At 33.9% G+C, this 19,047-nt stretch overlaps 3 protein-coding genes across 3 annotated transcripts in view; 1 reads left to right on the top strand and 2 right to left on the bottom strand.

Moving 5' to 3' along the window:
* Positions 1–1,614: 1,614 nt before the first annotated feature.
* On the bottom strand, positions 1,615–5,837 carry LOC125238439 (ADP-ribosylation factor-like protein 3). Its single transcript, XM_048145788.1, has 5 exons — positions 5,719–5,837; positions 5,381–5,641; positions 4,734–4,866; positions 4,172–4,275; positions 1,615–2,361 (listed from the first exon to the last, which is right to left on the bottom strand). Exons 1-5 carry the CDS (start codon positions 5,722–5,724, stop codon positions 2,317–2,319), a joined length of 549 nt encoding a protein of 182 aa, XP_048001745.1. The 5' UTR covers positions 5,725–5,837; the 3' UTR covers positions 1,615–2,316.
* A 343-nt stretch (positions 5,838–6,180) lies between these two features.
* On the top strand, positions 6,181–7,197 carry LOC125238415 (H/ACA ribonucleoprotein complex subunit 2-like protein). Its single transcript, XM_048145740.1, has 2 exons — positions 6,181–6,515; positions 6,919–7,197. Exons 1-2 carry the CDS (start codon positions 6,280–6,282, stop codon positions 7,148–7,150), a joined length of 468 nt encoding a protein of 155 aa, XP_048001697.1. The 5' UTR covers positions 6,181–6,279; the 3' UTR covers positions 7,151–7,197.
* A 6,698-nt stretch (positions 7,198–13,895) lies between these two features.
* LOC125238395 (rho-related BTB domain-containing protein 1) overlaps positions 13,896–19,047 on the bottom strand; it is a 36,853-nt gene continuing 31,701 nt past the window's right edge. The window contains exon 20 of the mRNA XM_048145707.1: positions 13,896–17,209. The gene's annotated coding sequence lies outside the window, so the exon portion shown is untranslated. The remainder of the gene's footprint in view (positions 17,210–19,047) is intronic.

The raw sequence follows: 19,047 nt of genomic DNA, 5'->3' as shown, positions 1-19,047 counted from the left end.
TCCTGGACTACAATAACAAAAGACAGAGACAAATGGAAGGAGTTAGGGAAGGCCTTTGCCTACAAAAGGCATACAGACAAAAATTAGGAAATATAATATATGTGTGTTAACACAACAAAATGAAATGTAACAAAACGTCTGAAATAAAGGCTATTTTTTATTTTTATATATCGTGAAGTATGGCCACTCCCGCTCCCCGTTGAAAGTGCCGCCCACCCACTCTCGGTTACCTTACAGTTTCGCCTGTCAAAACGCGAACAGTCGACCTGTCATATTTCACTCATACAAGCATAGTACGCGTTCACCTACACGAGCTTAGACTGTGTGCTAGGAACGCGCCTCTTTCATATTTGATCGCCAGTGTCCGAGGTGTGATATGAGCGTCCGTATATTTAGTTGCATCAACCACATTTGACAGACACATTATCGTCACCATAAATTAAATATAACAAGATCATACCATCCCATACATTAAAATGCGACCGCCTACGAACGCGCTTACACTCCACCACACATAGATGGCGCCACAAAAAATGCCTTGTTGCCACCGATTATTTGTAGATTGGCATTAAGTGTCAATTCTGAGCCGTAAATCTACTTATGTCAAAAGTGACACTTAACGCCATCTACAAGTATAATCGAAAGCTACAAGACATTTTTTTGTGGCGCCATCTATGTGTGGTGGAGCGTAAGCGCGGTCTTAGGCGGTCGCATTTTAATGTATGGGATGGTATGATCTTGTTATATTTAATCTATGTCGTCACTCAGACGTCTATGGAACTTCCCATATAATAAAATTTAACGAACGCTTTAACGGAGACGGTTTGATGCAATGCAAGCGGCCCTTAGGCAAAGTTCAACTATGGAAATAGTGAAGAATTATTAGACTAGGGATGTACCGACTATTGATTTGGCCGACTAGGCCGACTACCGACTAGTCGGCGCTTGGGTGACCGATTAGTCGGCCGACTAGTCGGCTAGTCAGCCAAAACAGAATTTTCGACTAAATTCACATTTTGAATGTAATTTTTGGTCCATCGTTCACGTTTTTCATGATTTTTTAGAGGTTCAAAGGTCTATGAGAATATTTATATACATTTTCAATTTTTAACAACCGATTTGGCATAGTAAGTAGTGAGTTATTGATGCTGCCTATGAAATTGATAGTCTTAAGTAGGACATTTTATTTTCGCGATGATCACAGATATTTTGTTTTGACTTGACTAAGAAAGCCTTGTATTACAATGAACTGTCAAATAAGAAACACACTTGTAATACAAGGCTTGTACCTTTCGAGAAAATTTATTTTTTACTGTTTTTCTATCACTTATAAAGTGCCGACTAATCGGCCTTTTTTGCCGACTAGTCGCCGACTAATCGCCGACTACAAAAGTGGCCGGATAGTCGGCTTTCCCGACTAGTCGGTACATCCCTATTAGATTCATATCCAAAGCTATATTTGTTGCAAAACAAACTATAAATATATACATTTCAACCCATATAATTTTGTACTATTTATTATAAATTATAACACCTATACCCATTTTGGTCGATCTTCTCATTTGACAGTATGATTTTCACTCATGATTAACACAAAAAAAAACAATGTTTACTTTGGACGGATTTTTTTCATTTATTTTGTTTAAAATATTATCTATTAAGAAATGACTAGATATGATAATATGTACTTATTTAAATAGATAATTATCGATACAAAAAAAAATGTCATTCTTAATGAAATTGTTAAAATCAAGTGATTAATTTAGATTCGGATCCTTCTTATTCACTATACAGCTATGAATTTTTGCATATGGAGCCTTTAGGTTAATTCTCAGCAAAATTTCTACCTTACTGCTTGAAACCCTCACTATGCTTAAGATCCAAATCTTTTATCTTGTTTAAGACAATTATAGTAAGTGGTAATCAACACCTATCATAATCATAGAAATATGACCAAATGTCGGTATGCCTCCCTTTTTCTCCAACGTGAAGAAAAAGGACGGCATGTTGCATATCATCATATTACTATGATAAATTGATAAACAATATTAAACATATGATAGTGGATTATCGGCCTAACAAACATATAACTACTAGTCTACTAAAAGTTCTACCGATACTAGTTTAACTCTTTCATATCTTTCGATCATCTGCAACTTTGGTTTCCTTTAACTAACCTTATAAAAAAAATATCTTATCAATACTAAGCCATTGAGATATGAGATCAAAAATGTGTCAATTTTCTATCTCTAATGAAAATCACAAAGCATTACAACTATGAATTGATAAATCTAATATTGATAATTGTTTTTTTGATTACTTTTTAACAGGGATATTCTTGCACACCCATTCCATGCCTTCCTAAAACAAAAAAAAATCACTTTAGAAGGAAATAAAATATTATTTGACAGGAAAAATATAGCTACTCCTCCTGGGTGCCCTCGTACGAGTACATAAGGTACTTTTACAAGAACAAAAGAAAGTTCTAAATTTAAAACCACAAAAAAAAATCCAGGGATCCACAAGTATAAGTCAGGGGTGGCTCACTCCGCGTTTCTTTCATTCATTTCGGCGGCTGCGAGTACGCTTATAGTATGCCTGAGATGCGCTTTTTTCTGTTCAAATTCGGTTATTTCGGCGGCAGTGTAGTTAAAAAGCAACTATCATGATAATAGCAATAAGGTTCAAATCCATAAAAAGCCCTTTCGGAGATTACACGTTTTGTCATCTTCAAAAAAAGTTACCTGCACACTGCAAACTGTTTAATAAATTTGAACCTTATTGCTATCATGATAGTTGCTTTTTCACTACACTGAGACTTTAGCACGTGCTGTGGAAACGGGAGCTAACCGCCGCGAATAATAGAAACAAAGGCCTTTGTTTAACAGATTAGGGCAACACCGAAAAGTTCATCTCAGAAAATTCATACTGTACTACGCTACGCAGTGTTGACCTGCTTAGTGACACTTACACTTCAACATACATATTATATGTATGTAGAAACCACCAGTTTCTACCAGAAACAAAGTAAACCTTGATAAGACTTACAGGATTTTAGTATTATTGCTATCCAAGTCAAAGATGAAACATTTGAAGAAACACCCAAAAAAAAATATTGACTTCATAATGACAACTAACAGCATAGATTAAATGTAAAGAAGATTATACCATCCCATACATTAAAATGCGACCGCCGTAAGAACGCGCATACACTACACCACACATATGTAGATGACGCCACAAAAAAAATGTCTTGTAGCTTTCGATTGTACTTGTAGATGGCTGTAAGTGTCACTTTTGACCAAAGACATATATAAATAACTCCGTATAGACCATGTATAGACAGATACAGTCTAAGAAAAAAACGTACCTCCGTACCATACAGAAAAAGGTACGGTGGCCTAGATGGCATTACACCTTTGGGGTACGCTTAGCTATATGGCGCTAATATTAATATTTGACATTTTATAACATATCAAGCTAAGAATATAGGCCAAATTGTCAAAACTGAGGTTCAAAAGTTTTAAGCCTGTGTCAAGAGATGGCAGTCTATGCTCTGTGATTACACATTTTACTTCGACAGTAACTTTCTATAATACTCGATCCTCTTTGCTTTTGAAATAGATTTATGGCTCAAAAGTGACACTTAACGCCAATCTACAAATAATCGAGGAATGAATGAATGAATGAATGCTTTATTCATAAATGATACATTTACAAGTCAGGTTGTGGTTATATACATACATGTATATTGTTTAGTTTACCTATTATTATTAATATCACATAAATAATTTAATTGTACATATTTACCTATGTTTTGTTTATACCTTTATTGTAATTAATTACAAGTTTTCTTCTTCAAGGGCAACAAGGCATTTAGTGGGGCCATCTATGTGTGGTATAGTGTATGCGCCTTAGGCGGTCACATTTTAATGTATAGGATGGTATGATCTTATATTTAATCTATGCTAACAGTAATCAGTGAAATATCCAACTGACTAGTATTAGGGCCAGTTACATCCACCACAGTTAAGAGACACGTCAATGTCACGCAGCAGTCTATGAAAATTCTCATACTAAAAATTTAGTGAATGATAAAGCAGTCTATGAAAATTCTCATACTAAAAATTTAGTGAATGATAAAATTTGGTGACAGACATAGTAAACTTACTTTAACGCCTGTGCCGTCAGTGGCCACACAGCCTTGTATCTGCCAGGTGCGGTCTCTGATCAGGTGTAGACCGAGATGGGTAGCCACTTCACTCGCAGGTAACGCTGAAATTTAATACAAAGTTTGTTACTTTTTGTAATCTTTACTAGACCACTCTAGAAATATGTTTACCTAAACTAACCATTCTCAGGGAGCCCTTGGGCTCAACAAAACTAAAATATACACATCTTAAAAACAAGTGCAGGTTACACGCCCAAGAATATTTGAAAAATTAAGATAAACAAACAGTCCTCCTAAGGATATGGGCGTGTTCCAATTTTGTACAATATACAAATCATTATATTTTGAACTTGCTGTTTGTGTATGTATGGCAACAATGGAAAATGTTTATTTCTAACCTCTGTCAAATATATCACTTTCCAAAAAGATAACATACTGATATTTATCAACTTAGGAATGCTTGTAACTTAAAAGTATTACTCTTCCAATGGTCTCTTGATTTACTTATATTTAATATAATTTTAAGCAAGAGTGAAGCTTAGCTTAGTTGATTTGAGCTCACCAGTAGACAGATCCTGTTTGTTAGCATAGACTAGGAGCGGTACATTCCGGAGCTTGTCATCTTGCAGCAGTTCCGACAGCTCCTGGCTTGTCTCCTCCAGCCTTTGGTGGTCTGAGCAGTCTACTACATAAATCTGAAATAGTTAAAGATTAGGTTCAGGTGTATAATCATAGTTGTGCGATAAATGATAGAACATAAGGCCATCTCTATCACACTAGATGTTTATCATTGATGTTTTATCATTTATCGCGCGACCACGCTTATGCTATTGATAAGTTAACATTCAATGTAGTAGAACCACTGTACTAATAAACCAATTTGCACAACAGTTTGACTTCATCACATGGCAATTTTTAAAGCAAATTCGCGATTTGTTGAGAAATTATTTAGTATGTGTGTTAGTAATAAAACTTTTCAAATTTTCCACAAAATGTAATTTAGTGATCACAAAATTTTACTTTGATTTATAATAATTTTCTAGCACATTTCAAGTATTTTGTTAATGAAATGATTGGTTTTATGTTTTGTGAAGGATGTTAGCAACAATTTTGAAAGAATTTAAAATTAAATTATTCTTAATAATTTCAACACGCAAACCCACCATGGTATTGGTACTACTAATAACAAAGAGCATGTTAGCTACTTACTAAAATATCAGTATTTTCAAAATAATTCCTCCAGTAAGGTCTAATCTTCCTCTGTCCGCCGATATCCCACACATTGAGCTTGAAACCACTGGACAACACCGATTTAATGTTGAACCCGGCCGTAGGAGTCACATGCGTCACATCTTCAGACGCTAGCTGCTTCAGAAGCGTCGTTTTACCAGCATTGTCTAGCCCTAAGAGCAGCAATCTTAACTCTTTCTCAGGATTAGAACGCAACTTCTTCAGTATATTCAATAGACCCTGAAAATTAAAAGATAAATTGAAGTTACAGGCACTCGCAAGTACTGTACGGCGTATGCAGTATTCGTTTAACTTACCATCATAGAGGACAAGTGTTGCTTGAACAGCTACAATCACAATGCGACGAACAGTACACACCTAATTAATAAATGTTTAAGGACTCGGACATATTAATCGAATTACTGCTTCGCGTGTAACAGAAATATTGTTGGCGTATCGATGTTTCCATGGTAACAATGTCAATGTCAAATCGAATACGTCTCGTTATACGTGAATTTATCACCATGACTAAATGCAACAATTTTAATTTTGACTTACTAATCTTACTATAAATATATCTTAAAAAATAATAATACATATTGAAAAAATCAACAACGAGACTTTATCAAACTCAATTTAACGTTCTATTTTATACAACAAGCGTAGAACGGAACAAATTCGTTCGGAAATTTATTATTTCTTTCAGACTTTTCCCATAATCTATGATTTCTGAACGAAACTATCAGTGAACGTTCTGCTGCTGTCATTTTGACATTTCAGACCCCATGCATGCTCGCACTTTGTCGCGGCGCGTTGCTTTTGTAAACTAAGCACGTGTTTTTATTTCAAACTCCTCTTAAAAGTTATTTTTCGTGAAAATGGGCAAAGTAAAACAAGAACCGGTAGAACAAGAGGACATGGACACCAGTGTGAAGACGGAACCTCAAAGTTACGACGATAAGGTGGACCACTGTAGCGTCATTGCAAAGCCTATGGCGCCGAAGAAATTGAGCAAGAAAATATACAAGCTCATCAAGAAATCCAGTGGACATAAAAATTACATTAGGAACGGACTTAAAATTGTGCAAAAGCAACTACGTCTTGGTGAAAAAGGGTGAGTAAAGAATGTTATTGTTGTAATTTTGAGGTTATGTTATCATGGTTAATCGTGACCCTTATAACTCTAGCAGGATAGTTACGAGAGTAAAGAAGATTATTTCGTGATTCTTCTTCTTCTTCTTCTTCGTGTAAAGGGATCAAATAAAACTAAATTTTGGTTTGCCAATGCTTAGCCACTTCAAGCCCTCGATTTCGTGCTAATCTAGTAGTAAACTCAGTTTTTTTTTTAATGCAATTATATTATCGTGTTTGTCAACAATAATATAATTTGAAACTCAACTTTACTGATGTTCCTAGAACAAAATCAATATAAATGCTAGTGAATAAGCAACTAAGTACTCAGTATCAACAAGAAGTACCTTCCAAATATTCTCATACGAAATTTTCTATTATTACAGTATGGTCTTCTTTGCCGGCGACATATCTCCAATCGAGATCATGTGCCACCTCCCCGCCGTCTGCGAAGAGAAGGACGTCCCGTACTGCTACACCCCGAGCCGCAAGGACATCGGAGCTGCCATGGGCACCATGCGTGGCTGCATCATGGTACTCGTGAAGGAGCATGAGGAATACAAGGACTTGTACGATGAAGTGAAGAGTGAGATAAAACTGCTTGGACATCCATTATAAATAGTGCTAGTTTAGGTTAGGTTAAGGAAATATATGTTTTAATGACATTTTGCTTTTCATTAGACCAGAATCAAATTGCCTACTTGAAATACTTGCAGTTTCCATCTATTCAACAAAAGATTATATTTTTCTATGTATATAGGCCCTAGAAGCTATAATAATGTATGTACTGTTATACAGTCACAAAGAGGTTTTAATATACTTATTTCTCTGGTGCACGCTTGATCAGCTGTAACTATGTCATGTCATATTATTTCAGAAAAAAATTTTTTTTAACACAGTTGTAAATACACTGAACCAACTTTTTGAGGAATTTCTACAGAACAACATGGTTTGTAGAGATGTCTTCCCCAAAGCTCTGATAACATGACACTTCTATACATAGCAAGACAGTTTGAGTTTGACAGATTTTTATTTTATTTTATTATTTTGTTATCTAAAATGGGTAGTTAATATCAAACATTAAAACAACAATTATTTGACATACATTTATTACACTTATTAAAATCTAGGGGTATGTAAAAAATGGCAGATTGTCACTTAATGACAGTGAAGATTGGCAAAATACAATTACATTAGTTATGCCCTAGTCCACTAGAATGCCTAAACTATCCTCTAGATTGGCTTAGGCCATAGATTTCAGTAAATCACAGATTAAGAATAAGATCCAATAAAACTGAGTAGCAAAAGAAGTACCTAAAGGTAAGGAACTTTAGGCGTAGATCTTATCTTACTAGTTAAGTATGTTAGTAACCGAAAAAAAGTACCAGATAATAATAAATTTAACCTTGAGTAAATGAACCAGGGGGCCGATTTTTGAGTCTCACTGTCACTAAAATGCCGGTTGAAAACGGTGAATTGCCTTTTATTTTCAGTGACAATTTTCTGAATTCGAACGCCGTGAGACTCAAAAATCGGCCCCCAGAATAGAGAAACAATTAATTCTTTAGTATAGTGATCACGATCAGTTTTGCTGAAAGATGTAAAAGTTATCATAATATAGATATTGGCAAGCAAGTATGGTCGCGAGATAAATGATAAAACATCAGGCCGTCCCTATCAAACTTACGAATAGTGCGATAGGGACGACCTGATGTTTTATCATTTATCGCGCGACCATGTTTGCCTGCCTTGTAGCCCAGAGATGAAACAGAGTAACAAACCAACACGGGAAGCATGGTCGCGCGATAGACGATAAAATAGCAGGCCGTCCCTATCGCACTATTTGTAAGTGCGATAGGGACGGCCTGATATTTTATCGTCTATCGCACGACCATGCTTCCCCAAGAGGTTACTGATTAAGAATCATGAAACCATAATTATAATATTTGAACAAGATTAGGATTTACTGAAACCTATAAACCTCTAGTACATACTAGTAATTGAAGCAATTATCAACATTACAGTAACCCTGCTTTAGAATGAGTGCTGAGATCATAGTTAAAATACTTAACGCCTTCTCCAGAAAAAGGTACCATAAGTCACCCTACTATTAGATGAGCATTTCTTTTTTTTTTGCCACTTGCTATTTCTACTCAGAATTACTAGCTTTTTCAATCCTAGTAGGTAAAAAACTTGTCCCATACGATTTTTTCTTATTTTGTTACCATTCTCCGTACATGTTGTTTGGGGTAACAAAAGAGGAAAGTAACAAAAACGTATGGAAATTCTGGGACACTTTTTGCCTCCCAGTGAGATTGAAAGTACTCGAGTACAATTGACCTAAAATTCCCTAAAACAATAAAAAAAAAAATATTGGCAAAAAAAAAGAAATGCTTCGGGCTTTAATAACTAAGTAGCTCTCGAGATATTCAGCAATGTGACAGGCAGACAGAGTCACACCATAAGGATTCCGGTTGAACATTTTTGGTATAGAACCCTAAAGACCATTGCGAGGGTTTACTAGTGAAACCCGAGATAATTTGTCCTTGAAATAACAACATTGTGGAAATTACACAATTCAAATTTCAAAAGCCAGTTTGCTCAACTTATCGGGTTTCACCAGTAAACCCTATTTGGTCAGTTTTGCAACTTTCGAAGGGCGTTGTGGTCCCTTTTTCCTGAAAAACACACGTAATGTCCTAGGTATAGTAAGAAAATACAGATCTTTTCCGATGTCTTTGAATGTAGTGATGTTATAGGAATTTGAAGCATTTTAAGTACCTACAGGTCTGTTTGAAAGTGTTTTAATATTCAATGAAATTGTATGGATAGCACCATAGTTACTGAATATAGGTTTTTACCTATATGGGAATGGAGAAGATGCTGACGAATTCCCGAAGTAGGTATAGAACCGCCCCACGATAAGTCTGCAGGAATTTTACAATACAATACAACAATACAAAGCATTTATTCATGGTACTTAAACACACATAAAAAAAATACAAACAAATGGTTATAAAAAAAAACAGTATAAATATTGTTTACCACGAAATGGTCCCGCCTCAGCTTATTGCTTAACCATAAGGTCAGCGCTGATCTTCCGTCGAGACCATTTTGTCGTCGAGGCCACGGACGCAAACGTGATTTTAATAGCCCCGCCTCTGCAAGGGTAAGTAAACGTCATAAGTTCATCAAAGTTTGACGTTTAAAATAACATCTGCACTGGCGAGGCTGTGAAAATCGTTAGAACTTAGAACTTACCTATTGTCAGAGCATTTTGGAGTGTAACTGAAAAATGGCCATCGAATAATTAAATAATATAAATGTATTGTGTATTGAAAAGATACCATAACCAAAAAGGTGGCTGTAAAGTAAACTGAAAAAAACAATACTAAGAATAAAAAACTTTCAAACAGACACGTTTCTTTCACATTTTAGCTATCATTAAAATACTTTGACGAAATAATGATTATGAGATTTGTACTTCAAATTCATTACCTTTTTTGAAAGTGACCCAACCGACGCTAAAAAAAACTATTAGATACATATTAAGTTTTTAATACACTCTGGTATTTTTGTGTAATGTCTAATTAACATAAGTTCAAAGATATCAAAAATGAATTAGGTACACCTTACAGTTCTATGTCATCAGTGTTCATTTTCAATTTACTAAATCATATTTTCAGAGGTACAGTCAACCAATTGGAACCCTAGGCCACTCGACAACCAGTAGGCAGTAAGAGATTTCTTACAATCTGATTTAAGGTGGTTTTTCACCGGCAGGGCGTGAATGGGCAGAGCGGGGAGGGAATTGAAATTTGTATGGCAAATTTTCAATTCTCGCCCAGCGCATCTTCGGTGGAAACAGTAAAGATTGACTGGGATGTGCGGGACTTTAATTGAGATATTTATTCGTGTAAAAATGAACTGTATTGCTTCCGATTTAAAGTATAAATTAACTCTGATGGTAGTTATCCACCGGCAGGGCGAGACGAAAAGTGGCTCGGAGTGGCGTGGAGAGGAGTGGATTGACGTGGATGTGCGAGACGTGAATTGAAATATTTGTTAGTGTAAAAATTAACCGTATTGCTTCCTACTTAGTATAAATTAACTCGAAGGTGGTATTCTACCGGCAAACCACCTTTATAACGTCACTGTGACATAGTTCTACAGTGGCCTAAGGTTCCAATTGGTTGACTGTACAGTCGTGTCCAGGTGAATCCACAATATTAGGGTGAATCAACCTATACGAACAATATTTGAACACGCTATCTTAATATTTGAGCCGTCTTCATAATTGTTCGCGTTGGTGTGTATACGTAACTGGACGCGACTGTACTACAATGGGTTTTTTTTAAAGTTATTAAAATATTGCACCAGCTTATTCCATTCTGAACCTTAATGCTTTACGATCTAAAATTTGATTTATAAAGGTCTATGAGTGAGCATTCCATTACAAGCAAATAATACAGGTTCTGGCAAAAAAAGTGGCAACACCATCGTGTTATCCCTTGCTTATCAATATGTGTGAGAAAACGGAGACGACACGACAATGTTGCCACTTATTAATTTCCACTAATTTTTGCCAGATTGTAATAATGATAATAATACGATATTTGGTTGCAACAAAACGCACTAATGTATGATTCAATTTTATTTGAAAAAGTCGTTCATTTAACTTTTTAAATTGCACCACATTTTCCAAGATAGATTAATGTGGTGGTAAAAAAAAAACAAAAAAAAACAAAATGGTGATAAGAATCTGGCCGTCCCTATCGCACTTACTAATACGATTTTTGTTTACAGATAGATATTTATATTTCATAAAATAAAATAATAAATATATTTAATTAGACAATTTTAATGACCTCACAATAAGACAACTTGACATAAACCTTTTGATATTATTCGTAATTCGTGGCATTCTATCGCAAAATGCGCACAAAAACAACTTGTTTTGTGCGTAAATATTTTACATACTGTACTCGACTGACAAGTGTGTACTGTGGTACCTAATTATTTGTGAATTTCCATGAGAAAACGGCCCATCTGTTCCATGTATAAAAGACATATGCAGTAATTAGGTAAGTATATGCACGGGTTTTCGTAAAAAAAAAATGGGCCACAGCTTGAAAAAAAAAAAGTAGTAAAGGGAACTATTGATTTGTCATAGCAACATCACATCATAGGAAAGTGTCAATATATACTCTGTCAAACAAGTCTGTCAGTAAGTAAAATCAAAGAAAACTATACGTATCCTTTTTTAGAAAGGAGTATAGTTTTCTTTGTTCTTATTTTCCCACATGCACAACGGTTTACATAGACAGTGACGCCCCTATTTATTTCTATTTACTCTTTTTTGGCAAACTATACGTGAGCCACCCGCGAGCACATGAACGTACTTAACAACGGAGTTGAAAACAGTCACCATGGTTCGGATTCGGTTGGAGAGCCACATTATTCCATCATGTCTCATTAACTGGTGCTTTTTATAACTAACTACGGAACCTCGCTATTCTCAACAATCTACTGAACCTTAACAAACATCTCACAGCATAACACTTCATTGGGTTGACCAATTCCAAATTTTATAGGTACAATTTTATCGGTTTTTTTGTCTTTCCCATACGGGGTATTTTTATTGTGTTGTCAGTTGAACTTTTTACTTTTTTTGTACTCAGAATCATGAGCTCTTCGATTCCGCAGGGAAAAAAAGTCGTACATTTTTATTTCCATTGAGTTACAATTTCTCATAGAACTTGTTTGATAGTAACTCAAGAGGAAAGCAAAAAAAATATGAAAATTTTGAGACATTTTTGTCTCCTATTAGAATCGAAACAGCTCATTCATTCATCACAGAGATTCTGAGTAGAAAAAGTGTAAAAAATTAAAAAAAGTGAAATCGACAACAAAATAAAAATATGCCCATACATTACAACAAAACTTGACAAACTGATTGAGAATCGTTCCACACTGCAAATACTTACAGGGTGGTACGAAAATATGTTGAAAAAATTGCTCGACGAAAGTTTTTCTTACTATCACGTCTAACAAAAAAAATAGGAACCATTAAAATTGTCAAAATACACTCTTTCAAAATATTTTCGCTTGGCTCAATCTGTACATGAATGATCAAGTTTGACGGGTATTATCAAAATCTTCACGTAGGTACTGAAGGAAATTTAAGTTTCCATGCAATACTTAATGCAATCTTACACTCTAGTTTGAAAGAGTTTTTCAGAAAAAAAATTAGGACAGTTAAAATTTTTGTACAAAAAAAAACTTTCTCTTAGTTCCAAAAAATCCACAAAATACGAGTATCAATCCTATGGATTAATTAGGAATTTGGTAACATGGTAACCCATTATTATGCACAGTTCACATTATACAACTATCCACAAAACAGGGGTTTTAGTATATTTTGGGGTGTTTTACCCTCATTTAATTAGCTTGGCTTCTCTTTAAGACACATAACACACCTTTGGCGTGAAAACATTCAATTCCTAAAAGATATTTAGCATTTACAATGCAAAAATCACAGTTTATACACTTTAGGCAACTTTTACCAAGGAATGACAATTACCAATAGGATTTTTTCGACGGTTAAACTGAATGACAAACATTAAACTAACACATTTTCATTGCTTAGGAGTGTTTTTTGTAATGTGTTAGCGGTTCTTATTGATCACAAAAAGTAAGACTAATAAAATAAAACTATGGAAACGGATTATATCGCTTATGAATTTACAATTCATACCGACGTTTCCAACACTTTACAGCATTCGTCAACGTGGTCGTCCGTGTTCGAAACGTCGGGATGAATTGTAAATTCATTATACGCGATATATAATCCGTTTCCATAATTTTATTTCATGAGTAACTATCGCGGTACCGAAGACAATATTAAGACTAATAACTTTACGACTAGTTTCCTAGGATAGCGGCAGTCTCCTTACTTCGTATAGGTATGTACCTACTGCTATATGACGGCACCGCTATCCCCTGAAACCAAAGCTTAAGTAAATCAATTCTAACAATTATCAGGAAAAAAGGCAAATATTTCTTTTTTTAAAGAAATAAAGTGTTTGGCAAGACTGTACGTTATAACATGAACTGCACATTTACATATTCGCATAGTTTGACCATACCGATCACAGTTTTAGTTTAATGTAACCCTATCACAGACTACGTAATACTTATGCTTACTACGACATAATAAATGCATAAATAAATACGAGTACAATTGATTATATAAAGACAATGTAGTAAAAACGAGTGTAAAATAAAGCAAAAATTACTGAAGTGAATGATACTAAATTAAAATTTCAGAATTTAAGTTTTCTGATAGGAAATAATGACATTTGACCGCAATGGTGCTTTTAAAATATATCTGCATTTTTATTTTATAAAAAAATAGGTAAAATTTCGATTCAATTCGGAATGTGTAGATTTTTAAAACATGATTTTTACCAACATTTACTCTCGCAACTACCGCCAAGTCAAATGAAGCGTACCTTACATAAAAGTTATTATTTATAGAGATGAATTAATAACTAACAGGGCATTATTTGTAGGATCAGGTTGATCTGTCAATTTTATTGCTGAAATCCTAGACAAGATTTTAATTTCGATAGTACATTATCACATAGATAGGTACCTAATACTCGTATATGTAGACAGTAAAATATATCACAGTAAATAAAATAGAATGTAATACTGTTGCTTCAAATTTAAAAACAAAGAGACAAAAAAATCTAAATCTACATTCACAAAATCGTACCTAGGTACTAATAATTTCGACAGCAATGCCTTGTATTTTTTTATCAAATACATCGGGACATCCAAATACAATTAAATTGATAGTCATCACCTTTTTGTGACATTAAAATCAAATTGATTTCGATTAATAATTAAAATTTTACCATTCTAGTCCTCCCTTAATCTAACAGATGGCGCTCATCCTATTTTAATAATTCCCTTGTCTATATTATCTATACTTTAGTCTACGTCTACAAGTGCAGTACATTCTAGAAATATAATAATAATCGTACAATAATAATTAATTCGTAAATAATATAATAATTAAGAGGTAGGGTCATAATACAGGATGTCTCGAAAATTGTAGTCATAACATGCACTTGGTCTTTTATGAGCTAAATTTTACTTCAGTTTTTACTACTTTTGGGACATCCTGTATGAAGGAACACGTTATAGACTTATAGAATCGGTTCCTTTAAAATTTAAATTAATATGGGTCCTTAAACCACCATACATTCCTTATCACGATCAATCCATAGTAATGTCAAAATCTTAATTTAATATAACATCTAGGAAAAAAAGCACCAAGCAAAAACCTACCTCCACACCGTTCTGTACAGGGTTTATTTTTAACTGCACCAATTTGGTTATTAAACTGTCACCAACATTATTATCCCGACATTATTAAGTATTGTCCCGATTTATTGACTTTATTCTCTTTTTTTTCTCATCTGGCCATATTTTTTACGGTCCCCTGGGTCACTTAACGCTTTTTTTCCTGTTTTGAACTTTTTCAAGGACATTGGGAATTAGAAAATGCAACAGGTTAACAACCAATATTGCTGTAAGTAACACTTGTTTAATATTTCTCATCTTCATTTATAAAAATAAACCTTATTGTAGGGGTCATAAAACGTGCGTTGAATATCTCCAAATTCATTTGATGATTCTATAAAAACTATTTACCTCGAGCGACAATCGATAGAATAAGATCGATCAATTGTCGATATAATATCTTTGACAATCGATATAATAATATATATCGATTGCCAAAGAGTTTATTGTTAAATCATACGTACCTTGTTTACTCAAGTCGTTCTCTGAACAAAGATATGAGGTAAAGTGTAAACATATTTTTCAATTACTGTTTTCCAATGTCGGAATAGTGCTGCTTTCTTTTACAATTACCCTCCAATATTTACAATACGTAACCGCTAACTATGAAGGCAGGCAAAAACTATCCTAAAGATTAAAAATCACACATAAATGATCACTTTTCTTCGATTACTGACGATCCTTACTCTACGTTAGGTGATAATGATAAATCTGGTTTGAAATAAGTAAGTATGATTGTAAATCACAAGACGATCACTTTTACTTTTGTAAAATATAGTAAAGTATGTGAGGATCGATAGTGATGTGTTTTACATGGAAATATTTTCATTTTATAGTGCTGTACTTATTTTTCAAATGTGGTAACGTTTATACTCTTTTCACTAAGAATTATGAGCTCTTTAAATTACCCAGGAGAAGAAAAGGTCTCACATTTTCTCCGCTGAGTTACGATATCTAGATTTATAGAACATGATGGTCGTAACTCAGTGGAAAGTAAACATTGTATGAAAATTTTAGATAATTTTATGTCCTATAATGATTGAAAGAGGACATGATTCTGAGTAGAAACAGTATGAGTCTAATGCTCCGATTCTATTGAACGCGCGACGTGTGTTGTTTAAATATGTTCAAACTCACAGGAATTTTAAAGTTTAAGCAACTGTTCGTCTTTTTTTTCAGTACATATGCAGAAAAAGATTCTGTGCTTTTAGAAATATAAAGTAACCTATTTCAACAAAAACAGAGAAAGCGATGTCTCTTGGGTAACACTTTATTAACTTATTTGTGTTTTTACGTGACCCTGTCATAAAAGTGGAAAAAGAATAATTGAGGTAAAAGCAAAAACAGTCTGTAAATTCAATAGTTTACGACGTAAGAATATAGGTATTGCGATAAAAAAAAATGACTTTTCTAGTCAAAATAATGGTTGTTAAGTAACGTGTAATCGTCTCGTGATTTCAAGGAAATGAATATTATATCAAAAAGATCTATTTTTTGTTAAAAAAGTATTAAATTAACGGAGTTTACAATTATAATTTCTTAATAGGTTAAATTAGCTCATTTTGTTATTTTAAACTTTTATGTGCGTTTAAATCGACAGTGGAAAGGTAAATCAAATGACTAAATCTCTAGAAAAATCAAGGAACTATTTCACTACTTGAGCCAATCAAATTATTATTGTAGTTTGTACCACATGTATGTCTCCTGGGTCACTCAAAAATCATTATTATCCTTTTTTGGGATTAATAAAGATTCAATCGATCTTTTGCGATGTTCTCAAGAATAACTTCGCTTACCGTTACTACCATAAAGACTGAATTTGCCTCGGAACTTCATACGAGTAATCTAACAGAGAATCCTTATGCTTAAACGATAATGTGGTACCTTTCCTTGAGAATGCCACATTTTTTGTAATGTGTACTTTTAAAGACATTTTAATTAATTACATAATTTCCAATCCTTCTATTACAATGGTTTTTTTAGAGAAACCTAATACACTTGTCCCCTGAATAACGAGACAAGAAACTACAATATAAATTTCATTTATCCATTTTTTTTTGGTCTACTCCGAACGGCCCAATTTTGTTTTACCCTTCCAATGCCGAAAACTTGTATGACTTAGTGCATTTTACACCTATATGGTGACATAATTGTAGCAGTCTGTGTCGCTAGAGTCGAGTGCGTAGTCTAGGTAAACTATGTCTACCGCGTGTTTAGTTGTAAAGGTGGAAAAGTATGAGTATAGTCAGTATGGTTGTCATAAAACACATTGACACTGGTAGTAACACAGCGTAGCGGAGAGACCTGGGGCAATAATTATAGTCAATACAATTTTCTTAATAATAATGAATTAATCACATTTTTTAATGGTATTTTATCGATATTACATGAAGGGGTTCCCTCTATTTGGCATAACTTTAATTGGACGAAACAGACTTCGCATAATCGATTTGCGCCGAATGTTAATTTGGCAGAAAACTTATTTCTCATAATCAAAAATAATTCGAATATTAGTTTGTCCCAAAATAAGTCCGCATAATCCTGTTTACGCCGATTGTTTTTATGAATAAAATTAATTAGCATAATTGTATTTGGCATATTTCTTAAAATCAGAATATCCACCCATACTAAATGCTGTCAAGAGAGTCGGTTTGGTTAGTTTAGAACTGCGACCTCAACCAATAGCTAGATGGCGCTAATATTAATATTTGACATTTTAACACATATCAAGCTAAGAATATGGGCCAAATTGTCAAAACTGAGGTTCAAAAGTTTTAAGCTTGTGTCGAGAGATGGCAGTCTATGCACTCAATACTCAATACTCAAATCTTTATTGCAAATAAGGACAAATCCATGCAGTAGTGGATACACAGTATCAATAGAATCTTAAGCTAAACTAAACCAAATAGGTATGTAGGAATATTCATCTCAAAAAGGTATTAATAAAATTCACATTATAACATTAAACAATTCATAGTGTAAAATTTAAAACGATGCGATAAAATTATGAATAAGAATAAAAATTAGAACATAGATATGATAAAATTACAATACAAAAATTGATACAATTTGTCACATTAATTCAATTCAATAGTTTAAAACAATAAAAATTAAAATAAAATTATCTATGTCAATCAAATATTTTGCCAAAGTATTCGTCCAAGTTATAGTAAGGTCTATCCATTAAATATGTCTTCAAATTGTTACTGAACTCTTTAACATTAGTGGAATCTTTAATTTTCATGTCAAGATAATTATATATTTTAATTGCGATATGATTGATGCTTTTCTTATAATATGCAAAACGTGATTCGGGTAGCATAAGATCTAAATTACGACGAAGCGGATATCTTTCACATTCTTTTTTGAATTGGTATGATCCTATATTTTTGTGGACAAATAAGCAGATTTGGTATATATACAATGCGGTTACTGTGAGTATGTTATTTTTTATAAAAAGATCCCTATGCGTTTCAGGGAAATAACCTTCAATGAAGCGTATACATTTTTTTTGCATTAGTAAAATTTTATTTGCATTTGTACTGCTGCCCCACACTTCGATACCATACCTGATTATACTCTCTACATATGAGTAATATATAGTTTTCAGAGTTTGTTTATCGCAAATTTTAGCCATCGATTTTAGTGAATAACATGCACTTCCTAGTCGTTTTACAATATAATTTATATGGTCATGCCATCTTAAATGTTGGTCTAGTTCGATACCAAGAAAACGGATTGTATCCGATTTAGCAAAAGGCAGATTGAGAGAACAGTCCATTGAGTTGAATGCGCGTTTAAATATCATGTAGCAGCACTTATCATTATTGAGCGACAGACCATTTGCGGAGAACCATTCTGAGAGATTTTCCCATCCGCGGGTGGTTATATTCTGCAGGTCTTTGTGAGTCTCTGCACCCAGAATTGGGATTACACTTTTTACTTTGACAGTAACTCTCTATAATACTCGATCCTCTTTGCTGGTAGTGAATCCATACTATCCATACTAATATTATAAATGGGAAAGTGTGTGTGTCTGTTTGTTTGTCCGTCTTTCACGGCAAAACGGAGCGACGAATTGACGTGATTTTTTAAGTGGAGATAGTTGAAGGGATGGAGAGTGACATAGGCTACTTTTTGTC

The sequence above is a fragment of the Leguminivora glycinivorella genome, chromosome 23 (genome assembly GCF_023078275.1).
Source record: "Leguminivora glycinivorella isolate SPB_JAAS2020 chromosome 23, LegGlyc_1.1, whole genome shotgun sequence".
Lineage (NCBI taxonomy): Eukaryota > Metazoa > Arthropoda > Insecta > Lepidoptera > Tortricidae > Leguminivora > Leguminivora glycinivorella.
This window is presented reverse-complemented; position numbering and strand designations above follow the sequence as displayed.